Genomic DNA, 20,253 nt, shown 5'->3' with positions numbered 1-20,253 from the left:
CAAAAATAAAACATACCAAGAGAAAATTAAATGAGCAATAAAAGCAAATATTGATAAAATCAAGAGACAGAAATAAAGAGAAGACGAAAATCGCAATAAAATATGATAAAATAATATGAATGATATGTACAATATGTCTGAACAAAACATGAAAGCGCTGTGCAGTTTTTAGAAGTGAAAGTTATGTAGTTATGTTTATAAATGTGCAATTTTTTTGTCCAAGTAACATATACAAGTTTATATTATAAAGTATTAAAACAGTGTGTGCTATGTTAGTCACAGCTTAAGTGATGTGCTTTAATGTCAGGCTTAGAGAGAGGCACAGACACAGATGAAGACGTTAATGTAACGTGTAGAGACAGATGAAGACGTTAATGGAAATGTCAGAGACTGATGAAGACGTTTATGTAACGTGGAGAGACAGATGAAGACGTTAATGTAACGTGTAGAGACAGATGAAGACGTGTATGTAACGTGGAGACCGATGGAGACGTTGATATAGGAAGTAGAGACAGATGAAGACGTTAATATAAGGTGTAGAGACAGATGAAGACATTAATGTAAGGTGTAGACAGATGAAGACATTAGTATAAGATGTAGAGACAGATCAAGACATTAAAGATGTAGAGACAGATTAAGACACTAATATAAGGTGTAGAGATAGATAAAGACATTAATATAAGGCGAAAAGACAGATCAAGATGTCAATACAAGGTGTAGAGACAGATTAAGAAGTCAGTATAATTTGTAGAGACAGATGAAGACGTTAGTATAAGGTGTAGAGATGGATGATGACGTTAATGTGACATGTAGTGTCTAATGGTTTGGCTGGGATAGGACAGATAGAATGAAACTGTTTGGTGAGGTCTGGGTCTCAATGGACCTCAGCGTCCTGCCAGAGAGGGAAGTTTCAGAGAGTTTGTGTCCAGACTGGGAGGGGTCTACCACAAACGTTACTGCCCATGTCAGGGTCCTGGAACCGTACAGGTCCTGGAGGGACAACAGATTGCAGACATTCACCTTCGCAACGGAGCAAATGACACGCTGAGGTCTGCCCTTGTCCTTGGCAGTGGCAGCAGCGTACCAGATGGTGATGGTAGAGGCGAGGATGGACTCAACGGCAGTGTAGAAGTGAAACCATCATTGTCTGTGGCAAGTTGCCGCTGGAAGTACATCCTCAGTTGTGCTTTTAAGTGGCAGCTGATACCGACCTCCCAGTTGAGGTCCTGGGTCATGATGGTGTCCAGGAAGTGGAAAGAGTGATGGGCATGGGTGGGGCTGTGTTCTTCAAGGGAATCCACAACCATCTCCATTGTCTTTTGAGCACCGTTGTTGTGTCTGCACCATGTCACCAGATGGTCAGTCTCCCACCTGTGGGTGGACTCATCCCACCAGAGATGAGTCCAATGATTGTAGTGTCATCTGTGAACTTCAGGAGCTTTACAGATTGGTGACTGGAGGTGCAGCTGTCAGGACACTGTGGGTATGGAGTGAGGTCTTGGTGGGAGGTGACCTAAACTTAGCTAGTAACATTTCCTGGTCCGCATAGTCTGTTTGAGCTTTCAGATAATTCTGTATGAGATTTGTTTATATATTACTGCCAGTCAGCAACAGGTTTGAATATTACAATGCTCCTGTCATTTTTAAATAGGAGACCCTTGACTAAGCAGCTCTGCTCAGAGGGTTAGCCTAACCATAGCAACAATTATACCGACAGTAGCTGTAGCTGGAGGTCTCTATATCTATATATAGCTGATATATGACTGCGTAAATATGGTCTGGGGGTTCAGTTATCGCTATATAAATGTGTACTCTTTTTTACCACTGTTAAAATCAAAAGTACAGCTGTTAATTTTTTGCTATTATTACTCAAATAATAGTTTCCTCTTAGTAACCATGATGTATAATCGTATACACAGATTGTTGCCACAGTTTTGATATTATTCTTGAGTATCAAACTATTACGACATTAGATTGTGTCACCATCAAGCAGCTGTCTTTGCTGCTGACAGATTCGTCTCTGTCAAACAATCTTGAGCAACATGAGCAAGAGTCGTAGTTGGTTGTGTGTTGCTATGGATCACATTATTTGTATGGGCAGAGACAAAAAAAACAACTCCTAGATTCTTACCCTGGAATGCTCACCTAATCCCAACCATCTTCAGACCTTAACCCAACTCTACCCAACACAATATACGACTCTGTACCTTGCTTTAAACACAATTACTACATCTATAAAATGCAACAAAAAATAAGAATAAAAAGAATCCAAACTGGACCTTCTGGTTTGGCAGGACCATTATGGAGCCATTACTGGTATTGAACTCAGTGTCACCTAAGCTCTCTAAGAATTCAAACAAAAATGTATGAATGAATGTAAGAGAGAGAGCTGGCTGCTGTTATCTTTACTCAAGGTCTGCAACATCAACATTTGGTTTGTTTTTTTTTCTGACAGGTTTTGCAGACGACATCGGCTGAGAACAGGGGAGAATATCCCCTCAATACCTCGAGACCTTCTCTTGATGTCCGAGATGGTTCTTCCTCGCTTTATTCTGTGTATCATACAGTATCTGAGGGATGGATACATTGAACCAGGTGGGTTAATGTGTACTTTGTCCCACTGAACATCTTGAACAAAAGCTGTAACTATGAAAAGCTTAGTGTATCTTTCAGAAACCTTGTATCCAAAGTATCTCATATTCTTTTGTTTACTTTGTTATTTCATATATTACGCACACCTCCTGTTGTGTACCAAATACAAAACAGACTCTGCTGTTCAAGCCCGATACCAGTGTTATACAACTGTTGACATCCAAAGTTATGTTCACAAGTACCGAGTCTGATGGCTTATCTCTTATCTTGCTTTACCAGACACCTCAACTGAGAGAGATCTACAGAAAGTCCTGCAGCAGCTGGAACCTCAGATCTCCTTCCTGGAGGAGCTCACAAAGATGGGAGGCGCAATGAGAACTGTACTGACAAAGATCTTGACCAATCAGCAAACATTCAAGGAGTTGAGCATGGGTAAATATCTAGAGTTTGATAATTATTAAGCATTGTCATACCACAGCATTTTAGTGTTTTTTGTCTTGGGTTTAGGCTTTTTTTTTTAAAATATTAAAATAATGTCATTGTGTTGTTTCTCTATTGTCAAAAATTAGAACAAAAACAAAATGCTTATACTAGAATTTCTAACTTTCATTGTTAAAGTATGTAAAGAAATGAAAAACCTTTTTGGTCTGAATTTTATCTAAGACATGCATTTTGAAGTAGAATACCTAACCCAGGTCTCCATTACTTGAAACACTGTGCATTTGCTTGTGATAGTTTTCTTACCTTTGAGATTTCGACATTGCAATAATCGTTGCAAATTCTGTTTTGCGTCACTTCCAGGCCAAGAGGAGAATTTATATGCTAAGAAGAACTATGACAAGTATTTGTTAGCGTTGAAGAATTCAGGTCTGGTGTCTGTGGAGGAGAAAGCCCAAGGTGCGACTGCTGATGTCACTGTTGGTGCTGAAGGAGGTGCAGGAGCAATGGTCCTACTGGGTAACCATTACACCTAATATGAAACTTTCAATAACCTTCTGACAACTGTTTAAAATGGCTTCACAACTGATTTTAAATTCTTGACAATTTGCATTAGAGTTTTCTTTCACGCTTTATTCCTTGCAGTAACCCCTTCCTCTAACACTTTTTACACACTGTATACTTGAACTGCCTACATCATAGCTACTCTAGGTAATAATAGAGTATGACATAATTATGTTAAGATAAACAGGATAAACAACAGACCTCAGCACTTGTTTCTAAAGAAATCAGACCTTGCATACATGATTTTGTAGGAAATGGAAAGTATGTCACAGCTTATTTTTGCCAATGTTGAATATTGCTGTTTGTACAAACTGTCAGTTTTGCAAACTGAGATGTCTCAGGCATCTGCGTGTGTTTGTCCAGTGGCTTACAGTGCTGCTGCTAATAGCTAAATGTTTTTTGTTTGTTTGTTTTTTAGGAACCACTGCACCAGGGAGCCCAGATGAGTCTAACAAAGAGGTTTGTGCCTGCATCACATATAAAAATAACTGACAAGTTTGAACTGTTTTTGAACTTAAGTGTTAATTTATTCTGGAATTTTTTATTATATAAATAATTTTGTCTTTAAATGTAAAACAAAAATGCCCATCACAAGTGATGAGAGCTTCCATAGATGTTTCAAATCAAATGGCATTCAGTTTATGTTTGGGATTTGTACTTTTTTACTTAATAGTAACATAATTAAAGGAGCAATGTGCAGGATTCAGTGATATCTAGCGGTGAGGATTGCAGATTGCAACTAGCTGAAACTTCTCCCATGTGCCAAGCATGAACTCCCCGTTAATTTTCCTTCAGTGTTAATTGTTCAGGGTTTTTTTATCAGGAACCAAATTATCCACAGAGGTTTCCTCTTCTCCAAATAAACAGACTCAGTGATTTAAACCAGTAAAAACACTCAATGAAGCAGTTTATGGCCCTATCTAAAGTGTTCAGTTTGTCCATTCTGGGCTACTGTAGAAACATGGTGGTGCAACATGGTGGACTCCATGCATGAAGACCCACTCCCTTTGTAGATATAATTGGCTGATTCTAGGCTAACAAAAAAGCACAACGATTGTTATTCCTCAGGTGATTTATACACTAAAGAAAATATACTTATTATATTATATTCCATTCCTGCTGATATATACCCCAAAATCCTACACACTGGACCCTTAAATGATTAAACACACATGGTTTGTAGTTAATTTTTTCAGCATTCAAAGTTACTATATTTTAATTTGATATGAACCAATTCTCTGTTTAATCATTTTGTTAGATTGACATTTGTGTTGATTTCATTTTTGCCCGTCTCAGGAGGACCAAGACGCAGGGCAGTCTGTCGGACAGAGGAAGAGGGTTAAGCTGAGCAGCAGTACCAAAGGTAAACTTAAACAAATTATAATGCACTAGTATATATTTCATGAAACAGCCATCTTATTATGTGCCTTTTTCTGCCCTCAGACCCCTTTATTATAGAATCTCTGAAGCATAAATGCTTCCTGGAGGAGTTGCTGTTTTGGACAATAAAGTATGAGTTTCCTCAGAAGATGGTCACCTTCCTACTAAACATGTTGCCAGATCAAGATTATAAGGTATTTTCTCTCTTATGTGTGAAAATTAATTTGCAAAAACTCTTACTACTCTTACTTTTAAATACATGTCTGTGTTTTTTGTTGTTGTTGTCTAATTTATGTCGCACATCATGGCGTAGACTCGGGTAACTGAAATGATGCTTGTCATACATGTTAGGTTTTTGAAAGTGACAGCATCATAACAGTAAGCCTTAATTGTGTCATGGGCTTTTCTCTTCCTCTCTGGCAGATCACTTTTACAAAAACATTTGTTCAGCATTATGCATTCATCATGAAAACACTGATGAAAAGCCACGAGTCAGATACCATGTCCAACCGCATTGTACATATTAGTGTGCAGCTGTTCAGCAACGAGGAGCTGGCTCGACATGTGACGGAGGAGTGTCAGCTGCTGGACATCATGGTCACAGTCCTCCTCTACATGATGGAGAGTTGCCTTATTAAAAGTGAACTTCAGGGTGAGTCCTCCAAATGTGTCCGATGTGTAATTATTTCGATTTCGCACACCTCGTCACACTTCAAAGAGGTTCTGTAAAGAGCAAAGCAGGTGGCTGGCTTGATACTCAGTTTGCATCACCACACCACATGTGAACAGCGTGAGATTTTCTAACTAGGTTTTTCAGAAGTGATTGCTGATATTACAGACTGATCATTATCTTCTCTCACAGTATGCGTGGTCAAATGTTCAGAGATGGAGCTTTAATGTCACAAATTGTATGCACTTACTCAAAAGATCCAGTGTTTTAGGTCAGGCCAGGAGGCATGGATGACATCACACTGGGAGGTCATTACTTTCATGTTAGTGGTTCATCATTAACTCTGTATTCATAAACACCCTCATTTTAGTAGTAAACAGAACAGGCACATGAAGCCACTGAAATGTTGTAAGAGGGAAAAACTGGACTGTTTTCAAAAGAGCAAAACGCAGCTGTTAATTTAGCTTTTTATTTTTAATCATTCTCAGTGCAGAAAAAAAAACATGCACAGATGTTTCATCCCTCTGGCTGTTCTCGTTGTTCAGGCTCTGAGTGAAATGAGAGTGAATTTTGAATTTTTGAGTGCAGCCTTTTTGTCAGTACTTCACACTAAATTGTTACTCTGTATGGCAGCCAGGTTTGCAGTTGTGTAACTTGCGAGTGTATTGTCTTCACACATTTGTCTCTTTCTATATATTTTAAATGACTGAATAGATAGTGAGCCAAAATTCCATTAACTAAATGTCTATGTGTTTCTTTGTCTCTTGTTTTTATTTTCCTTTAGATGAAGAGAACAGTCGCCATGTTGTGGTGAACTGCAGTGAGGCTCTGTTGAAGAACAACACCTACTGGCCATTAGTTAGTGATTTTATTAACATCCTCTCACACCAAAGTGTAGCAAAGAAGTTCCTGGAGGACCATTCATTGTTGATGCTGTGGATGAGCTTTGTGTCATTTTTCCAAGGTAAGTCATAAGTGGTGAGGTAAATGCTGTTGGGGGGGTGTTGTGGCCTAAAATACCTGATTTCCTCGCAGCTTTCCTAAAAATGGTGATGAATGTTGTGATGTTTTTAGGCGTTTTTTTGCAATGAATTTGGGGGGCAGGTGAGAATTGCAAAAATAGTTGAAATTTGTGTTTTGTATAATTAATTAAAAATCTAAGTCAGCTTGTTCCAATAAGAATAAGATGACATTTTTCTGAATTTGTGATTCATACACAACTAACGTTACCACTAACCATGCATATGTAACTCAACTTGAGTCTTTTGGCATATGCAATAGATCTAGATGCAATAGCCTTCGCGATGGTGATTTGTCGTGTTTGTTGTTGACACGTGCAGACGTTCTCGGGGTGTGTTTGGCGAAAGAAAAGTGTTTGTCAATCGATGACTTTCGTTTTTGTGCGGAACATCAGGGAAGTGCCTTTTACAGTCTTTAGCAGTAATTTTTGTAGGTAAATGTGAGACATTTGTGTTGTACATGTCTGCCTCTTCACCACCAGAAAGAAGGAAGTGGGAGTGGGGACGTTGTGCAGGGGATCGTTGTGACTGGTGAAACTCATGATAAACTGTGACGATTGGTCAAATTTTTGGAAAAGTTGTGGAGATTGGTTGCACAGAATTTGCAGGAATTGGTGGGGGCAGGGCTTCGGAGTATCTAGGACAGACACTGTGGGCGCCCTGCTGTATATCTACCTTTGATCATTCAGATTAGAAGTTTAACAGCTGAGGCAAATGGTCATGAAACAACCAATGTTGCTCTTGGATCCCATAGCATCCTTTTAATGACACATGAGGTCAAATGCAACATTTGGTTTAAATGATTGCTCCTGCTTGTGCAGATTTTCAGTCAGACTCTATAACAGTGTGCTTAGTCAGAGAGGCTGACTCTCACCTGTTCTCTGCTGATAATGCCGCATAGAAAAAGTGAGTTGTTGGGTGTATGACACTGCTACTGTATTAGGATTGTGGTGCTGCTTACTTGCCATGTGCACTCTACCAAGACCCTAAAAATAACACTGACCCTTTCACAGTGGGCTGGAGTATCCTCTTGCTGACTTTCTGTGCACAGTGTCACTATTACATTGTATGCATGTCTGCTGCACTGCTCCTGCTTTAAATTCTCATGTTTAATAAAGATACACACAGGTACACACATGAATACACACATGTTAGTATGTGCATGAACAAAATGTGCATTTGGAGTAAAGAGGTCTACACTGAATTTTCAAAACACAAAGTTCTTTTTTTTTTTAATTTTCTTTTAATTGGTTGCTCACATGTGCAAGAAGCCACATAACATATGGTCACTGTCTAACCTTTTAAACCCTTCCCTGCTGTGATAGGTATGAACCTGAACAAGCGGGAGTTGAATGAACATGTGGAATTTGAGTCTCAGACATACTATGCAGCGTTTGCAGCAGAGCTTGAGGCTTGTGCACAGCCAATGTGGGGTCTCTTAACACATTGCAAAGTCAAAGTAAGTCCTGTCTATACCCTCAGACTGCTCTCACTCACATCTCCTGTATGCATTCCTGATGAGCTTCAACGATTAATGGAACATACATCTCAAGCATCCTGTGCTGCATGCACTTCCTGTCTAATCCTATATGAATGTTAAACATGAATTGTCAACAGGAGACACAGGAATATACCAAAACTGTGGTACGCTACTGCTTGGAGACCCTGCAGATCTGGTTTGATGCCATTGGTTTCATTGACGAGGTAAATCAAAAAGCTACAACACTGTGTTAACATGCAAGCTTTCTCCTCCTGTGTTTCTCATGGCTCTTATCTTCTTACAGCCTTCTCCAAACCAAGTGACATTTCACCTGCCATTGCACCGCTACTATGCCATGTTCCTCAGTAAGGTATGTCAGAGGCTCTCATCTTTGAAGACACGACTCTGCAGTACTTTCTTCAGTGCTTTTAAAGTTAACTGTTTGGTTGAAAATTCTCAGGCTGTAAAGTGCCAAGGCCTGGACCTGGACAGCCTCCTGCCTGACCAAGAGATGCTGATGAAGATCATGGTGCATCCACTCCAAATCCAGGTAAAACACTAGAGGCCTGTAAGCAGTTTTGTGGTTTGTATTCATGTACATATCCCCTTCAAGTCTCAGAGCTCAAGATCTCCCTGCTCATTTCTTTTAGGCTTTTGCTGGAATTACAGATTGTATTTCGTCATTTTTGTATGCCAACCGCCACCACGGACACAAACTCAGACCAAACTGTCAAAAACTAGGCCGTGCTGATCAAATATTAACCAAGATTTTGTTACTACATTGCCTATTTCTCACCAAAAATCTTTTTCAGAAACATATTTTGTGCACTGTTTGGCTGTAATAAAAGAGTTTGTGAACAGGAATTGGGCACCATACTGTTTCCTGTATTGTGAAAACTTCTGAAACATATTTTAGCTACTGTATAATAAGAGACCGATGTTACTGGCTAGCAGCCATATTGTTTTTCGGCTTAGCGCACAAGCACTAGGAGGAGCGTTTATTGGCCTGGTGCAGCACCTTGCATTTTGGTAGTTAAAGGTTTTCTACCTTTTGAGCAAAGCAAATGCTACAATCCTTTCCCTGTTTTCTCTGGTCATATTGCCCCAATTTCAAAGGTATTTGTGTCTTTCTACTGCACAGACAGCGTCATCTTTCCAGCAGTGATATACTTCTTTAAAACATATGCGGTTGTTTGTAGGCATGCCTGTCAGAGATCCACAGCAACATGTGGGTCAGGAATGGTCTGCAGATCAAGGGGCAGGCTATGACCTATGTGCAGTCACACTTTTGCAACTCCATGATCGACCCAGACATCTATCTGCTCCAGGTTTGTATTGCTGTGTCAAAAAAAAACTATGAGTGCCACTTTTATGCTGTTTTAACAATAATTATTTTCATTTCTTGTTCCTGTTTGAATTTCTCTTTCATCATTAATTTTTTAAAGGTCTGTGCATCAAGACTAGATCCAGACTACTTTATCTCAAGTGTTTTTGAGAGGTAAGCTCCAACAGCACATGCAGTCATATAAAATTTTACGTTTTAAATTTAACACGGATTAGTAGCATTGTATTCACTGTCTTGTGTCACACAGGTTCAAAGTGGTCGACCTGTTGACCATGGCATCTCAGCATCAGAATGCTGTGTTGGACTCTGAGCAGGAGAGGCCGATGCTTGAAGGAGCGCTGACCTTCCTGGTCATACTAACAAGCCTCCGTGTTCATTTGGGTAAGTGGTACGATGGAGGATGCACACAGGGAGTCTACAGGGAGTAAGAAATAAACAAACCTCTTACGATATAATTAAATAAGCCTATGGTCAAATAAAACTGTATTAAGACTATTGCTTGAACGGATTAAAAAACACAACTTGCTATTGGCTTAAACCCCACAGCTTACACTCACACTGAGTCCTGCTAATTGGTGTTTAATTCACGGCTATAATCTTTGTCACTTTCTCTTCACATTCTCCCTCTGACTCTCACTAACAGGGATGACGGATGATGAGATCCTGCGGGCTGAGATGGTCTCGCAGCTGTGTATGAATGACCGTACACACAGCGCACTCTTAGACCTCGTATCCTTCAATACTAATATGTTAATAAGAAAAAATATACAGTCATCCATGGCAGTCTTTTTCCTTAAGATTGTTTTCTTAGATTCCTGAGAATCCCAACCCAAAGAGTGGCATTGTACCAGGGAGTTGTAGTTTTGAGGAGATGCTCTCTGCTGTGGCTGACTTCAAGGCACCGGTGTTTGAGCCTGGAGGCTCCATGCAGCAGGGCATGTACACACCCAAAGGTAGGATGTGTGTGGTGATATTGAAGGCACAGTTTATGAAACAGTCTGTTGTAATAAGTAACCTGTTAAGGGCTGTCCATGCCAGGAATGACAACTATAACTATAACTGTTTTAGCGACTATCTATAAGCAACAATTAGCTGCTGAAAGGGGTTATCCAGGGAGGTCTGTCTGATGCTCAGATATTGCAGCAAAACTGGACCAGAAGGGCTGTAGAGGTCAACATAAAGTAAATGCTCCCCACTCTCCCTCTCTCTGGAGATACCTTAACGCAGGCGCATACACACACACACGTCCCCAATTACCAGTAGTGACCTATAGTGACAGGCGAGCAACCCAAACACATTCCTCTCTCCTACAATAACTATAAATATATCTTTTAAAAAATTGTTCTAACTCGAGCAGCGACAACAGTAGTGAACAATATTGTTGAGATCACTTTCAGAGCAACTTTGTGAACGATAAAAGATCGAATCAAATCCATTTGAATTTACCGTCATGTTCAACATGGTAGATGCCATTGCTGAGATCCTCATCAATGAGGTAAAAATAATGCACTGCTGTTTGATAAAACAAACTATTATCTTAGACTTTTATCTGTCTTTGTAAAGATGCTATCAAGAAGAAGGACATCTGGGATGCAGTCGCAATTAGTTGGGTTTTGTTATTGTTATTATCAATGGAGACAAGGAGACGACTGTTACAGCAGGAACAGGTCATCAATATCCATTTTCCTAAGCTGCCGGAGTGTGCAGCAAGTGCTAGGTGCCAGTTTTTACAGAATGTTATTGATCATAAGTGTGGATGCTCACATCGTTATCGTTATAGTTACTGTTCTTGGTGTGGATGGGCCTTTTAACCTTTTTGAAAAATGCAATGGGGGATGTCACAGAAGTGGCTGGTGGGTTAATGCTGAAGAGCAGCTGTCAGGTTTTGACATTAAGTGTTAGGGCCCAGGGACTCAGACAGTGACATTTCTGAACTGGGATGCTGAACGCCCTCTGGTTGTCTGTGGCATCTAGGTAGATATATGTGACTGCTGCCCTCCACTGGCCAACAGTATTGTTAGCAGTAGAAAGGACCGCAATGCATTGGGAATTGGGAGTTCCGAATTGGGAGAAAATGGATGAAAAACTGCAAGATCAACTAAAAATCGGTACAGTGTGCCATGCAGTATTAAGCATATCACTGGACTGTTTGAATTGAATTGATATATTGTGGCACATAACAGAAGCACTCTTGTGCTCGGTGTATACCTGTGTCACAGATCTCTTGCATAACCCATTAAGAGGGAAAATATTAATGTATTGTATTTCATAACAATCACTTTATATTTTAATATGTGAGTAGAAAAAGAATAATATTACGTACGTGAGGCCCGACAGCCTTGAGCATTAGATCTGTGTCATTGGTCCTCAGCAGACCACTTGGGGGCAGGCTTACACCACTTAAATAGAGAAGGTGAAAATGAGAAGAAAGTGAATCAATGTCACTTCTCACCAGAGGTTAAAAAGCATTTCTTTCCCTTTCCTCAACTAGCGGAGGTGTGGGAGAGGGAGTTTGACCCCATCATGGTCGTTCTCAGGACGGTCTATCGGCGTGACGTCCAGTCAGCAATGGACAGATACTCAGCTTTGTAAGTTAACACTGTCGCCTTGATCGCCCCAAGTAAATGTTTTCTTTATATCATTTAGATATTTGATAAACTCTCTATCACTGTATATCACATATTGTCCGAGTATTCATGTTCCCTGACGAAACCAACCTGCATCATGCTCCGTTCAGTGTTGCAGGGTCACCTCTCTCTCTTACTGGCCAACGAAGGGACTTGATAAGAAAGGTCAGGTCTAGCGGGTGCTCAAGTTGGTTACAATTAGATAGCTGTCGAGAAAAATCAATATTTCAGTCTAAATTGTAATCGAATTGAGGAAATCTTTCTTGTTTGATTGTGGTACACGTCACCCCCCAGGACAAACATGTCCATGGAGGTGAAGGAGATACCTCAGGGTTAATTTTCTTTGAGGTTGCTGGAACGCGTGAAGATGCTAATTATAATGAAAGCGACCCTCACTGAATGTGTCTGTATTTGAAATAGTAGTTGGGGAGATAACCTTTTTATAAAGGGATATTCGGCTGTCTTTGGTATAGTTTAAAAGTACAGATTGATTACTGATGTAGTTAAATGTACATATATGCTTTTCTCTTCTCGGCTAGTTTTGGTGTTTTAAACCAGACGAAGCTACGGCATATTTCTCCTTGAAACATACTGCCACCTTCAGAGTCTGATACCAGCCTCATGTTGCTTATTCACACAGTTTGAATATGATGGATTGCCTGTCAGGCTGGCCCTGGTTTTATATAACAATGATCCCATCATCGCTAATAGAGTGAGCAGCGCGTTGGCTGCTCTGTTGCATAGACGAAAACCTTTTGTACAGTGAATTATTCTGAACAATGTGAGGTGTCACTTCATCAAACCATTATTTCTCTCATCATCTTGCTTTATGTGGAAGCTCAACCATTCTGTTTTGTAAGCAAGCTCACACCCTTGTGGGTGTGTTAATTGCTATGCTCTGTGTGTTCCTGATTGTTCCTCTGATATTTCTTTTGTTGACGATTTTGTCACCTAGTTTAAAACAGTCTGGCATTCACACCGGCAACCCATGGCCTCCTTACAAGGAGAGGACTCCTCTGCATCCATGTTACAAAGGCCTAATCAAGCTGTTGCACTGCAAGACACTGCACATTGTAATATTTACTCTCCTGTACAAGGTGAGCCTTTCAACGACTCTTTATGTGGTATAATACAGTCCTGCACTTGCATCTCAATTTACTCCTTGAGCTAAATTAAAGGTGCCTCTGTTTGCCATATTTAATTGGTGCATGTGAAATATGACTTGGCAGTTAATTGATGTTGACATGTTGCAAGATATTGGTACAATACAGTATAGAAGCAGTTTCTGTAGCATAAATGGAAAGACCATATAATATAGACGAGGCATAATGGAGAAATAAAAATACAAAAGCATCAACAGGCAAATGGTTGTGTAAAGGACTACTTTATGCACAAAATAAGCATTTGTATATCATATATTCACATGTATATGTACATACCCTTATTCATATCCTTTATATTTATGCTGTGTGCCATTCATGTGCAATATTCTACCACTTACTGTGCATTAATATTTTTAGGCTATATTTCTATATCTTAACACTGCACACCATGTGTGTCATCACATACAGCATCCATATAAGTAAAAGGTGTATATAGTGGATAAAGATTTTAAATTATTTTATTTTTCTTTTATCTAACTTGTACTTTTGTTGTATTTTATCCTTTGTTAGCACTTTTTTTCTTTTCTTAGATCTTTAGATTTTTATAAAGGATGTTTTATGTATAGTTCTGCTGCTGATAAAGAATGTTCGCCGGTTTTGGATTCATTATCCACTGTGGTGGCATGAGAGAAAAAGTTTTAGTTTAACATGGGGCGAGTAATTGACATACAAAATATCATTTTGTGGGTGAAGTATTTATGTAACCATAACAACAGTTACATAGTTGGTGTCAGTAGAGAAGGGAATAACATTTCTCTGTTCCTCAGTATAAACTAGTAGTTTGATATGTTCTAGATTTGGATGGATCATCAGAACATGTCAGAGCACGTGCTGTGCATGGTGCTGTACCTGATTGAGCTGGGCTTGGACAACCAGGTTCAAGACAACAAGGCGGATGAGGTGAGATATCAGTGTTTGAGTTACAACAACTCTCCTCACTGTCCAGACATCTAGTGTGCACCAGTGTCTAACAGGATCTTATCCTTCCAGGAGCCTTGCATTGAGGAGCACTGCCATGACAGCTGGTTTCCTGGCACAAACCTCCTCTCTAATTTGCACCATGTTATCAACTTTGTGAGGGTGCGGGTTCCTGAGACGGCTCCTGAAGTGAAGAGAGAGGCACCTCCCAGCACCAGCACTGAAGCTTCTTCTTATGGCCAGGTAAGAGGCAGCTCTGGCTGTAGGCTGAGCTGAATTACAGTGTCATTCTCTACAATCAGGGCTACCCTGAAGAAAATAAATGATAACGTTGAGTATTGTAATAATGATACTACTTGTGATAAATTGACAGATATTAAAGTGTAGTCAGTTCTGCCTCTCTGCTGCTTTAGGTGTACTGCTAAAACACAACAAGTTGCTCATTGAATTTAAAGAAAATGAAAGGAAATTATTTCCAAAAGTCTTTCATGGAACAAATAATATACAAAAGGCACCAATGATAAAAAAAAACATAGATACAGTTTTCTTATCTCAGAACATCCTTGACTGTAGTATCACCGTCTTTTTTAGTGTGTTTATTGTGCAAGTTGACACTGTGATGACTATAAAAACCAAAATATTGTGCAGCCCTTACTACAGTGCAATGTCACTGTAATAAAAACTACTGAAAGTGAAACTTCTAGTGACTACTGACTACAGCACATTGAACCAGTGGCTGAGGAAGAAAGCCAAACATCTAAATGCTCAAGACCTAGATATTTTTCTCAGGAGATACAAGCTAAAATGCCAATGATTATTGGCCTTGAATTCATCTGGTGTCCAAAAACACACTCTAGTGCCAGTGTTGCTGTGTATGTGCTCAAAGGTTAGCCATTTACAATTGATAACTGTAGAGCCTGTGTTGCTGTCAGTTCTATTTTGGTGTCTTTTTGTCCTCCTCAGTGGTCAGTGGACCGGCACAGTGCCAATCCAATGCGGTTTCCACAGATTCGCACACAAAACAATACATGGCGCTTATGCTGACTTGAATTGATGGCTCTGAGCTGAAAGTAAACAAAGTACCAAGTGTATGAACAGCATTATAGATTCATAAACACTGACTTCACATGGCATGTCGGGGCTGAATCTAAATAGAAGAGGTACTGCAGTGTTCTAGCAACTCTTAAAAGTTGTGAAAAGATAAATTTTGCTTCAATGGCTGATTATCAGCTGATAGGGACTTAACATTTTTTCAAGTGTTTCAAATGTCACTTGCACTTGCATTGCATTAAACTGAGCAGCACGTTAGCACATCCAACAGGGGTGCAGCCAAAGACATGGGCGGCATCCAAATTACTAACATGCTATATAGTAGGCTAAAACAGTATGTGAGATTTTCAGCAACAGAGGCAGCTCTTTAACACCAGTAAGTAATAAATACCTACAGAGGTGAAAAACTTTGGTCATAAGTCCGCTGACTGATGTGCAATTAAGGAAACACTATACTGTGTATTGTTGTAGGGATATCATTGCAGATGGATGACATATTACATGATGAATGAGCTTTATTATAGATACAGCGTGCTTTGGGCTTTTTGTTACCCATGCTAGTGGTGTAGCACCAGGGTTGTTAGTCAGACACACTGAAATATATAAAAAGAAACATTTGGATGGTGTGCCATGGAATTGGTACACACATAAACACTACACCTGCTAAACATGCATCAGCTTTGGCATGGGTTACCATGGTTACACATATCCAGCCAGCAAGGAGGCTCTCAGAAAGTGACGTGGTACTTATAGCTCAGTGTGTCTGCAAAGATACATACTACTGTTTATTCAAATAAAAGTATGTTGAAAGATAAACATATTGGGTATGTCGTGCATAGCGACGCAGCGATGGTCTTGTCCTCAATGTGAGGTTGCCAAGAGGCAGATCTTGTACGGATTAAACACATGACATCTAACATGTTAAATAATTAGTGAGTTTTGGAGGTGCTTTTAGGCAGATTTTGTTGCTGGTTTCTTCTTATTTTCAGTCTTTGTGCTAAACAAGCTAACTGGCTGCTTGCTATAGCTTCATATTTACAGACATAATCATCATCAATCACATCAGTCTTCTCATCTAACTGTCAGCAAGACATTAAATAAGTGTATTTCCAAAACTGTCAAACTGCTGCTTTAAAGGTCCAGTGTGTCAGAATAAGTGGCATCTAGTAGTGAAGGTGCTGACTGAAACTTCTCCCGTGTGCCAAGTGTGTAAGAGAACTACGGTGGCTGACGTGTAAACGTGAATGGCCCTATCTAGAGCAAGTGTTTAGTTTGTCCGTTCTGGGCTACCATAGAACAATATAGTGGACTCCGTGCAAGAGGACCCGCTCCGTATGTAGATATGAATGGCTCATTTTAAGCCAATGAAAACACACCGATTCTTATTTTCAGATGATTATAAACCAATGAAAACATAGTTATGAATTTTATATACAATCTTCCCATAGATGCTCCTAAATCCTACACACTGGACCTTTAAATAAGTCACTGACATACGGAATACTAATTAAATACTGTTACCTGCCATGCAGGGATTTGTTGTGAATAAGTCATTCATACATAGATCATAAAACTTCGTAACAAGAAGTTTATTTATCAGACTTCACTGCTTGTTGACAAAGTTTGGGGTCAACTCCCTGAAGAACTAATTTCTGGTCCAGCATCCATATATGAACAAGAATTGGATGGATCACTATGACATTTGAAACAGACGTTCATCGTCCCTGTAAGATGAATTCTTGTGACATTGGTGCTCACCTGACTTTGCCTCGCTCAGCATGCTAATATGATCACGTTAGCACATTACACCAACAAAAATAATCTTGTTTTTTCACATTTTCTTTGAGGTCTGGCCTGACGTGTGTGCGTTTTTACCCTCTGACATTGTGTGGTACCATCATGTTGCTCTTTCATATCATCCCTGTTATTGTTGTTTGTTTTGCTGTACTTGCTCCACAGAACTCCAGGCGTCTTTCAGGCAATTGGAGAGAGGTAGCTATCTATGTCCATCTCTACAAAAAGGCTGATGGCTGTGATGCCACTAGCAGCTGCGTTTGTCTTCTTTTTATCTTAATTATGACAGAATGTCTTTGCACATGTTTGTTTTTTGCTTTTCAAAGGATGTCTGCCTTGATGTGTTATGGGGTGTGTGTGTGTGTGTGTGTGTGTGTGTGTGTGTGTGTAATGCTGCGCTTCAGCAGTTTTCCTCCCTCTTGACTGCTGAAACTAATTACATGTGAAACGCAGGTTTGGNGTGTGTGTGTGTGTGTGTGTGTGTGTGTGTGTGTGTGTGTGTGTGTGTGTGTGTGTGTAATGCTGCGCTTCAGCAGTTTTCCTCCCTCTTGACTGCTGAAACTAATTACATGTGAAACGCAGGTTTGGGTAAACGCTTTTTAACTGCATGTCAGTATGATTGATGTTGCCTTGACTGGGCTTTATTATGTATGTTTATTTAACAGTGCAGCTCAGGTCCTTTTTGTCAGGTCAGGTCATGGCAATCCTTCAGAAGGCTTGTGTGCCCATCAGGATGATTTGAATTTTCCCCAGGAATATGGTTGTTCTGAGTGCTATCAGCAAAGGTATTCGTGAAACGTCAGCTGAATTTTTTTTACTGGGCATTTAATTTGACTTTTATGTGTATTGTGCTTGTCTGATTATGGAAATGAAGCACCCCTCCAATCCATCAAAGTCCATCAGACTACTAGTGATGTCATTTTAGGAGATTGTGTTTGTGCTCAAAAAGAGAGTTCTGCCAGAGCACCCAGATGCAGGTGGAATGAAGGGATGTTGGAGTTTTCTCTTTACCCACGACGTGGGTTTGATACTTGAAATGTTGTGTGCTGTGATGAATTTTATATGTGTGGGACAATAATTTATTTACATACCATGTGTTTACAGTGTGTCCATATAGCTTTAATCATAGGGCATGGCACTAACACTGCCGTACTTGGGTGTGTTGGATCACCCATACAAAAACAACTGTTCTCATGATGGCATTTCATACCAAAATGTTCACCATATACGTACTGTCATGTAAATAAATAAATTCCTTAAAAATATTTTACTCTCTGCTTTCTTAGAACCTGCGCGAAGCTCAGGTCTTCAGCCTTGTAGCAGAGCGCAGGAGGAAGTTCCAGGAGATAATCAACCGCAGCAACACTGAAGCCGCCCAGGTTGTCAGGCCCAAGAGCTCCTCAACACGCTGGGTCCCTCCAGGCACTCCCCCTCAGCTGGTGACGGAGATCTTGGAGATCCGGGAGAGCATGTTGTCCCTCCTCATTAAGCTCCACCAGAAGTTGTCGTCCAAGCAGAACTCCCTGTCCGCATCCTGGCTGGAGGACATGGACACGAGCCGTCACACTCATGGAGATGGCATTACAGCCATTGAGCGCATCCTCACCAAGGCGGCCACGCGCAGCTGCCAAATCAAGCGTAGCATCCAGGACATTTGTGGAAAGGTGTGTCCTCCTGTGCCACCAAAGAAGAATAGTCCCACAGACAAGAAAACCATGGATAAAGAAGAGAGGTAACATAATCATGCACAGTTCTTCTTTGTTAAATAACATTCACCGCTATGGATTTACATTTGCATTAAATGTATTGTATTAAAATCTAGAGTAGTATGGTATGGTATAGTGTAAATCAAAGGAAATGATAATTTTTCATTATCCTCTTAGCCTGTCATATCTTATAAACAGCAGGGCGTGACGAGAACCCCTTAAGGGAAAGTGTAGGCTTGCTTTTCTGAATAAGAACTCCCAGTAATATTGTCTGGGAAGTGCAGAGTGTCAAGAAGCAAATATTTTGTACATTACCACTAGGCACGTCACAATAACACTTTTGTTGGCAGGCATATTGTCCCACAAATAATTGCGATAAATTATATTATGGTCATTTTGAGTCTATTTTATGCCACTGATACAATGATTGTAGCATAGTCATGCAAGTCCACCTTTTCAAAGAGCAATGGACTTTTAATTTTTAAGAATATACAGACATTGGAATTGGAATATAAAGAAAACTTTAATACATTTTTTTTAAAGTAATTAACAATCAACAAGAAAGTACATGTACAGTACTTGTATAGGAGTAGCCCCAAATTACTAAGTTTGAGATTTAATGTACAAATAGTCAAGCTTAGCAAAGCTCTGGGAACACCACAGTTGCCTTCACAATCCAGCCGTTGTGCTGCAGTGTGCTCCCATGGATGGACGGCCTGGGAGCCGGGTGGTTGGCTGGTGGAATTACGGAGTGGAGGATGAAGTTGTTGGAGGGTAAAACTACAAGCGACAGACTTTTTGGCTCGTTGCCAGGGGTTGATAAGACTATCAGGACTGTGCCTCTTCCACTATATAAGTGCTGCCCTCATGTTGGTGACATTCTTATGTAAACAAACATGCATGTTAACACAATGGGCAAAATCAAGGCCAGTAAAACGCTAAACACAAACACAATCATCATATGTGTTCTTATTAGCACTGTAGTGATCTTTGCTCCACCATGAAAATGGGGTGCATTGGCTGTTGGACTTGGTGGGTTTTGATCCTCCACCTCACATCTAGCCACCAGTCCATGCCTCCCATTTCCCTCCTCTAATGATGATGGAATGGGCTATAACGGTTTAATAATTGCCTGCTTTTGGGGTTGGCTTCACCCCACAGACAGAGGTACAAGGTAAAGGTAGAATCTCTCCCATTCTACACAAACCAGTGCTGTTTCCAAGGCAACCGTCAGGCAGCAGTGCGGTCAGTGGCAGCCAGAAGTGAGAAGCTGCTGCCCATTCCTCACGCTGGTTGTCGGCACCCCTGAAGCCATCAGTGGAAATTATTGAGCTGTGACGCTCCTGTCAGCATTTGTTTATGTCCTCTTATTAGGGACTTAATTTACAGTCAGCTCTCACCCTGTATGTCTGCAGAGTTGGGCTCTCAACCCGCCATATTAGTTCAGTAGTCAACCTTTCCAACTTTCACAGCACAGCCCTGTATGCCCTGCTACATGGACAAATCT

At 40.3% G+C, this 20,253-nt stretch overlaps 1 protein-coding gene across 2 annotated transcripts in view; it reads left to right on the top strand.

Annotated features, from left to right (window-relative positions):
• ubr3 (ubiquitin protein ligase E3 component n-recognin 3) overlaps positions 1 to 20,253 on the top strand; it is a 57,211-nt gene that overhangs the window by 653 nt on the left and 36,305 nt on the right. The window contains exons 2-24 of one of the 2 annotated variants that reach the window (XM_050048236.1): positions 2,456 to 2,595; positions 2,872 to 3,024; positions 3,394 to 3,549; positions 4,013 to 4,053; positions 4,891 to 4,957; positions 5,038 to 5,168; positions 5,398 to 5,626; positions 6,429 to 6,608; positions 7,989 to 8,122; positions 8,281 to 8,367; positions 8,448 to 8,513; positions 8,604 to 8,693; positions 9,343 to 9,471; positions 9,589 to 9,641; positions 9,736 to 9,869; positions 10,132 to 10,217; positions 10,300 to 10,441; positions 11,980 to 12,076; positions 13,071 to 13,212; positions 14,074 to 14,178; positions 14,269 to 14,439; positions 17,206 to 17,238; positions 18,327 to 18,772. In XM_050048236.1, coding sequence (XP_049904193.1) covers positions 2,456 to 2,595; positions 2,872 to 3,024; positions 3,394 to 3,549; positions 4,013 to 4,053; positions 4,891 to 4,957; positions 5,038 to 5,168; positions 5,398 to 5,626; positions 6,429 to 6,608; positions 7,989 to 8,122; positions 8,281 to 8,367; positions 8,448 to 8,513; positions 8,604 to 8,693; positions 9,343 to 9,471; positions 9,589 to 9,641; positions 9,736 to 9,869; positions 10,132 to 10,217; positions 10,300 to 10,441; positions 11,980 to 12,076; positions 13,071 to 13,212; positions 14,074 to 14,178; positions 14,269 to 14,439; positions 17,206 to 17,238; positions 18,327 to 18,772 — 3,012 coding nt within the window. The remainder of the gene's footprint in view (positions 1 to 2,455; positions 2,596 to 2,871; positions 3,025 to 3,393; positions 3,550 to 4,012; positions 4,054 to 4,890; positions 4,958 to 5,037; positions 5,169 to 5,397; positions 5,627 to 6,428; positions 6,609 to 7,988; positions 8,123 to 8,280; positions 8,368 to 8,447; positions 8,514 to 8,603; positions 8,694 to 9,342; positions 9,472 to 9,588; positions 9,642 to 9,735; positions 9,870 to 10,131; positions 10,218 to 10,299; positions 10,442 to 11,979; positions 12,077 to 13,070; positions 13,213 to 14,073; positions 14,179 to 14,268; positions 14,440 to 17,205; positions 17,239 to 18,326; positions 18,773 to 20,253) is intronic. The other variant, XM_050048237.1, reaches the window with a different exon arrangement.

Source organism: Epinephelus moara, chromosome 7 (assembly GCF_006386435.1).
Source record: "Epinephelus moara isolate mb chromosome 7, YSFRI_EMoa_1.0, whole genome shotgun sequence".
Lineage (NCBI taxonomy): Eukaryota > Metazoa > Chordata > Actinopteri > Perciformes > Serranidae > Epinephelus > Epinephelus moara.
This window is presented reverse-complemented; position numbering and strand designations above follow the sequence as displayed.